Source organism: Schistocerca gregaria, chromosome 2 (assembly GCF_023897955.1).
Source record: "Schistocerca gregaria isolate iqSchGreg1 chromosome 2, iqSchGreg1.2, whole genome shotgun sequence".
Classification (NCBI taxonomy): Eukaryota; Metazoa; Arthropoda; class Insecta; order Orthoptera; family Acrididae; genus Schistocerca; species Schistocerca gregaria.
Window position 1 is genome coordinate 18,050,993 of NC_064921.1, and position 7,305 is coordinate 18,058,297.

Sequence of the window (7,305 nt, forward strand, 5' to 3'; positions counted from 1 at the left end):
ATTCCTAGATAGCCTACCCAAGATATCCTACCGGGAAAAGACGACCTACAGTTTAGCGTGGGGTCCGAACCACGGGTTGTTACAAGCGATGTCTGACGGGCACGCGCCCTGCCAATCAGAGCACCAGGCCCAACAATATTTAAGACGAGTGAAGTGTTCTCATCTCGGAATATATCCTCGTGGAAGCTTGCGACAAGGTGACTATTCGGCCAACACAGCCTACCTGTTGATGTGGATGATGAAGCCGTCGTCGACGCCCCTCCTGAGCATGTCCTGCACGGCCTCCCTGGTGCAGATGCTCAGACCCAGCACGTTGACGTCCAGGATGCGCTTCCAGTCTTCCGTCTTACCAGCTGCGGACACAGAGAGTAGAGATTTTTGTTATCTACATGACCACTGAAAGGCAGGAAAGGTAATCCGTCTGCGACGCGAGTTACGTGTGACATATTGCATAACTAGAGCCACATTAAGCTCCTACGGACTCTAAAAGGCGAAGGAATTCATACAGTGGGGGAATAACTAACATTTAGTAGAGTGAAGGTTTGATACAACCTTGTTTTCTTTTTTTCGCTGTAACATTGGGATAATAATAGTTGCGTTTCCTCTCTTAGGAGCCAGCATTAATTCTGTTAACTGTCAAACAGGCTCGTGACCAGAGTAGGTTGCGATCGCCAGCTGTCAAATGACAAAAGGACACCTTCTCTTTGGAGATGCTCGCTGGTCTCGAAAACAGTGACCTCCATCGAATATATATACAGTTTATATAATTGTCTAGCCTACCGCGGCCACAGTCCAGTTGTCATGTGGTATCCTTGTGAAATGAGTTCGCTATAATGGGGAAGTGAATAAAAAAGCTTCATACTCTTTCTTCTCTTAAAGAGAGCTTAGCTTTCCTGATAAAGTGCAATGTTTTCTGTTCAACAGCTCGAGTATCCATCAGAATCATTACTTGTCCCGATTGTGGTGTAAGAGGTTAGGCCGGAAATATAATACGGCAGATTCATAGATAGACGCTCTACTACTTACACGTCATATCGTAGTTGTTTCCCAAGCCGGCGTTATTAACCAAAATGTCGACGCCGGACAGGTTTTCCCTGATCCACGTGAATGCTGCGAGAATGCTGTCCTCGCTGCTGACGTCACCTTGAATAGCGTAAAGTTTACTGGGGGCGTCCTTCAACTCTAGAGCCTGAAACAGAGGTGCAGAATCTGTCAACTTGGCCTCTAGTCTCAGTGCAGTATCTTAGTAGCATCAACACAGTAACAGACTTATTTTTCTCAGACCCACATAATATCATGAGAAAGTGTGGCACTATCTCACTAAAAGAAGATTTTATGATTTACTTTAAATAATTAGGAGAAACTTGCTTTTAAACATCGCAGGTAAATAAGAATTCAACTCAGACACATTGCATTGTGAGATATGTTGTTGAAAATACTTACTCATTCAGAAGAAAGTGCAGCATTCATTCAGTGAACGACAGAAGGAAAAACGATGTACATTTAGATAACACTTTCTTAAGCGTTGTGCAGACACACAAATGAGCACAGCTGGTTTCATTTTCATTTGGGTTCCAGCAGGCCTGACAAAAATTTGGTGATAATCGAAGTTGAAAGGTTTCATTGTAGCACATTCTTTCTATTCTGTACAAGAGTTCTTTGCCTTAGCTGAGAACTCTTCCCTAGAATTCGTTATTTTTAGATTCCCCTATCTCAATCGGTACCAACGGCCTTGCCGCAGTGGTAACACCGGTTCCCGTTAGCTCACCCAAGTTAAGCGCTGTCGGGCTAGACGAGCATTTAGATGGGTGACCATCCGGTCTGCCGAGCGTTGTTGGCAAGCGGATGCACTCAGCCCTTGTGAGGCAAACTGAGGAGCTACTTGACTGAGAAGTCTCGTAAACTGACGTACGGCAGGGAGAGCGGTGTGCTGACCACATGCCCGTCCATATCCGCATCCAGTGACGCCTCAGGGCTGAGGATGACACGGTGGCCGGTCGGTACTGTAGGGCTTTCGTGGCCTGTACGTGTGGAGTTCAGTTTTCTCTCGACCGGTAAAACAGATCCCTTATACGGTCATTTTTGTCGTCTGTCTAACTGTTGAAACCGCTTTTTCTCAAAAAACGTCAGACATATTAACTTGAAATTTATGTCACATACTGAGGTCTACGGTCCTTTGGCGATGTGCGACATTTCAGTTTTTAAGTCAATACAGTCAAAAGATACGGACATTTATATCACTTATTTTGATAGTTGCAAACTACCTCATCGTAACCTGTAGCACACTTCTCATTGACCTAGAATCATAAAATTTGTCAACAACCAAAGTATCACAATACAAGTAAAAACGTTTAGCAGTGTTGTAATACATACTGATGTTCTGTACATTTTTAATGCAACGCATGTGAAACAGAAACAGTAGATATAAGTAGACTGTAATGTTGAAGTTTTTGAAAAATAAAAAATAAAAATGTATTAATCAATTCAAAATGTGTTAAAGCGCGTGACTGGAAACCGAGAGTCTGCGGCATCAAACCTCAGTCGCCCTACGCATCTTTCAGTCTTCGTTCTAGCATAGCCTTCGCCTCGAAACGTTGTGACAAGTCGCCTGAAACAACACGTGGTTGGTATTCCACATAAACATTTCCCCAGTTGGATAACTGGGTTACGTCAGGAATATGAAAGTCGCCGAAGTGGCGTCCTCTAGGACTTGCATCTGCCCATTGAGCAACGCGAAAGTATTATTATTATGTATGTACATAATTATGTTTGTACGGAACTCTCATAGCGGGAACCCTATTCGTCCTTCTCCGGTTTCTTTCCTTATATACACTGTGTTTCGTGTTTTATTAATTCTTTAAGTCTTTGTTCATATATTTTCTGAACATGACTCGTTTCACGATCAGTCTAGGTTTGGCTCGCAAAGTCAAACGGACCCAGATTAAAAATAAGCAAATCAATTAACTAATTAAATAAATAGAGGGGAAGGTGTATCTGTAACTGTTATTTCGGCTGTGCAATGATAGAACAGACATTCTGGAATCAGTTACTGAGTTGTAAGGCGAAATACCTTCTTACATGGGTACTCTGATCTAACCAAATCTAATCAGTCAAATAAGGAAATGAATCTTGAAACTACGAAATGCAACTTGAAGCTAATAATAGAAAATAAGTGAAACCGTCACTTAAGTTAAGTTAACAAATCACGATATTATCTGAAATGCTGTACTGCAGAAGGTGGGAACAGAAGAAGTTGTTAAATAACTGCAGATTTGAGGAACATGAAGATAAAATGATGTAGAGGTCACAAAAAATGTTAATGATTGACAAAGATAAACGGTAACAGAAGGATTTACACAAAGTTACCCACATTATAACGTATTACAGACTGTAAGTAATATGAATTTAAACTATTAGTTCAGGTACCAGTAGGTTCGACCCACCAAAAAGGGATTCTCTCATTATTAGGTGACATGATGGCCATTTGGTATCTTGGAAAAGAATCTTACGGAGGCAGACATTTTCAACATGTTGATTGGCTGTTAAAGTACTGTTTAATTGTTATGTATGTACAACTATTGAAATACACCCATTGAATGCATAGAATGCTTTATTGTTATTTCAATAGTATGAGTGATATATAATTGCATACATATACACGGAAACGAATCTGTAACTCGCACATGCCGTGCTTGCTGTTCACAAAGGTAATGCCGAACCCAGTCTTCGATCTCACGCTTGCATCCAGTAGCTTGCGGTTCTGTCTCGTATTTGTTTTTCTGGTGGGATTGCCTGTATTTTAACCCACAGAGCTCCAGTGGTTCCTGCCTGAAATCATCGTTTTATTAGTTTTCTCAAGTACCAGTACCTTTCTCATGAAATTACCGACACAACTGCAAGGCAGTGGCTTGTAGTGGAAGAATGAGCTACTTCTACAACTGTAGCGCATTGCAGCAGTCATTCATAGCGCTAAAGCAACTTAAATTTTGGTTGTACTACTGCTTTTATAAGTATTATAAGTAAAACCACTGGGACAGTATGTTGTTGTGATACAAATTTCACTAAATTTTAGCCCAAATTTTGCTAGTTATTTAAGACTATAATTTGTTTTAGGCTTTATGGGACGATGGAAATTCCACAATATGTGATTTTGCCTAGAAAAACTACGAAATTGTTTTCAAATATAGGACAGGAAATGACACGCAACTGAAAACTGTATGTTGCAGTTGTTCCAAAGTGAAACAATCTCTTGTTTACCTTTCGCAAATTAAACATTATATACGTCACTTATTATGATAATAAAGGTTACTTTTGTGAAAAATGTTGCATTTATATTCCAAAGAGCAAGCACCTCCTTGAAACAAATGATTGTTTACTTTTTATCGGTTTGTTCTTGTATTTGCTGCTTGGTATGGTAATAAACATTAATTACGTGAAATATCTTAAATGGCGATTTTTTCATGTTGTTGGAAGTCAGAGGGTGAACAGTGATAAACAGGATAGGTTTAGTAGTGAATAGTTGGTCTATACAGTGTATACAGTGATAAAGCTGCACAGTGACCCTATGCGGAGCTGTCCCACCAACCCCAGAGTCGGCAACCACGTCTCGCAGCTTTGGCAGAACGTGGACGCCCATAAGAACTCGGATCTTCCTGTATTATGGGAACATGTTTAAAGAACCAATGTTGATTAACAACACAAACTGAATACTTTGTAAGGAGCGACTGGAGACAGCAGGAAGCGAGAACGCTACCGCACGACCACGAGATGCTGGCCTCTAAATTTACAGCTGCGTGCTTAACAACAGTTATGTCTATATTGCTCCTGCCAGCATCATGTCCTATATACACTCCTGGAAATAGAATAAAGAACACATTGACACCGGTGTGCCAGACCCACCATACTTGCTCCGGACACTGCAAGAGGGCTGTACAAGCAATGATCACACGCACGGCACAGCGGACACACCAGGAACCGCGGTGTTGGCCGTCGGACGGCGCTAGCTGCGCAGCATTCGTGCACCACCACCGTCAGTGTCAGCCAGTTTGCCGTGGCATACGGAGCTCCACCGCAGTCTTTAACACTGGTAGCATGCCGCGACAGCGTGGACGTGAACCGTATGTGCAGTTGACGGACTTTGAGCGAGGGCGTATAATGGGCATGCGGGAGGCCGGGTGGACGTACCACCGAATTGCGCAACACGTGGGGCGTGAGATCTCCACAGTACATCGATGTTGTCGCCAGTGGTCGGCGGAAGGTGCACGTGCCCGTCGACCTGGGACCGGACCGCAGCGACGCACGGATGCACGCCAAGACCGTAGGATCCTACGCAGTGCCGTAGGGGACCGCACCGCCACTTCCCAGCAAATTAGGGACACTGTTGCTCATGGGGTATCGGCGAGGACCATTCGCAACCGTCTCCATGAAGCTGGGCTACGGTCCTGCACACCGTTAGGCCGTCTTCCGCTCACGCCCCAACATCGTGCAGCCCGCCTCCAGTGGTGTCGCGACAGGCGTGAATGGAGGGACGAATGGAGACGTGTCGTCTTCAGCGATGAGAGTCGCTTCTGCCTTGGTGCCAATGATGGTCGTATGCGTGTTTGGCGCCGTGCAGGTGAGCGCTACAATCAAGACTGCATACGACCGAGGCACACAGGGTCAACACCCGGCATCATGGTGTGGGGAGCGATCTACTACACTGGCCGTACACCTCTAGTGATCGTCGAGGGGACACTGAATAGTGCACGGTACATCCAAACAGTCATCGAACGCATCGTTCTACCATTCCTAGACCGGCAAGGAAACTTGCTGTTCCAACAGGACAATGCACATCCACATGTATCCCATGCCACCCAACGTGCTCTAGAAGGTGTAAGTCAACTACCCTGGCCAGCAAGATCTCCGGATCTGTCCCCCATTGAGCATGTTTGGGACTGGATGAAGCGTCGTCTCACGCGGTCTGCACGTCCAGCACGAACGCTGGTCCAATTGAGGCGCCAGGTGGAAATGGCATGGCAAGCCGTTCCACAGGACTACATCCAGCATTTCTACGATCGTCTCCATGGGAGTATAGCAGCCTGCATTGCTGCGAAAGGTGGATATACACTGTACTAGTGCCGACATTGTGCATGCTCTGTTGCCTGTGTCTATGTGCCTGTGGTTCTGTCAGTGTGATCATGTGATGTATCTGACCCCAGGAATGTGTCAATAAAGTTTCCTCTTCCTGGGACAATGAATTCACGGTGTTCTTATTTCAATTTCCAGGAGTGTATAAAGCAATGAATTTACTACAGGAAGTAGCCAGCCACTGTGTCGTATGACCTGTATCGAGCTCTTAATATTTTAGGAAACTCTAGGGACTTATTCCAAGAACAGTTTCTTGACGTCCATGCTAAAAAGCAAGTGTAATTAAAGTTTCATACGGCGTGTTGTTATAAAATGTGAATCAATGGCCTGACATATGTAAGTTTCCTTTCTCTCAAGATATTTGCTAATTTCGAGCGACGTTTCCCCGTGACGACCCACCTTGACCCTTTCGACCCTCCTGGCCAGCCCGACGACGGTGAGTCCCTTCCTGAGCAGCGCCTGCACGATGGCGGCTCCTATGCCGGAGCTGGCGCCCGTTACCAGGGCGACGCGGCCCGCGTACCTCTCCATGCCCATTGTCGCTGCTACTTGCTACTTGTTCGCGTGTTGCAGTGGCCTGCTCGGACTGCCGCTGAGCAGTGGAGCTCTGTTTATATAGCCCTGGCCCCCTGCTGCCGCGCAAATGTACCTGGTCACAGCAGACCCCCCCTCCACTGCCGTATTTTGCGTGATACAGCGCGCCAACGCCGATAGGAAGTGCAGGTCTCTGAATCACTCAATCTTCCATATCGCCATGTTCTTCTCTTACTTCCAAATTTTTCTGCCACTAATGTGCGCTAAGTGTCTTCGGTAACACACCTAAGTACAAGAAAAAAAAAACATACAACGCTGATAATCCATCAAGTGGGACTGCAGCCGGACACGTGGTACTTGCATAATGATGACAGAACCAGTGGCTGTATTTGAATCTAACGTCGTTTATTCTTTTTAAAACATCCTACCAGCTTCGACACCACATGGTGTCATCTTCAGGCCCCGAATGTAACCTGCCGTCCATAACCGTTTTGGTGTGCTGTGAACAGCGTCCAGTTAGTTCTGGCCCTCTGCATAGGATTTTGTTCATGACACATAAAAACGGTTGTGGATAGCAGGTTACTTTCGGGGCCTGAAAATGACTCCATGTGGTGTCGAAACTGGTAGCATGTTTTAAAAAGAACA

At 45.0% G+C, this 7,305-nt stretch overlaps 1 protein-coding gene across 1 annotated transcript in view; it reads right to left on the reverse strand.

Annotated features, from left to right (window-relative positions):
* LOC126336247 (dehydrogenase/reductase SDR family member 11-like) overlaps positions 1 to 6,714 on the reverse strand; it is a 97,235-nt gene extending 90,521 nt beyond the window's left edge. Inside the window, exon 1 of the mRNA XM_049999740.1 lies at positions 6,526 to 6,714. Coding sequence (XP_049855697.1) covers positions 6,526 to 6,663 — 138 coding nt within the window. The 5' untranslated portion in view covers positions 6,664 to 6,714. The remainder of the gene's footprint in view (positions 1 to 6,525) is intronic.
* Positions 6,715 to 7,305: the final 591 nt, after the last annotated feature.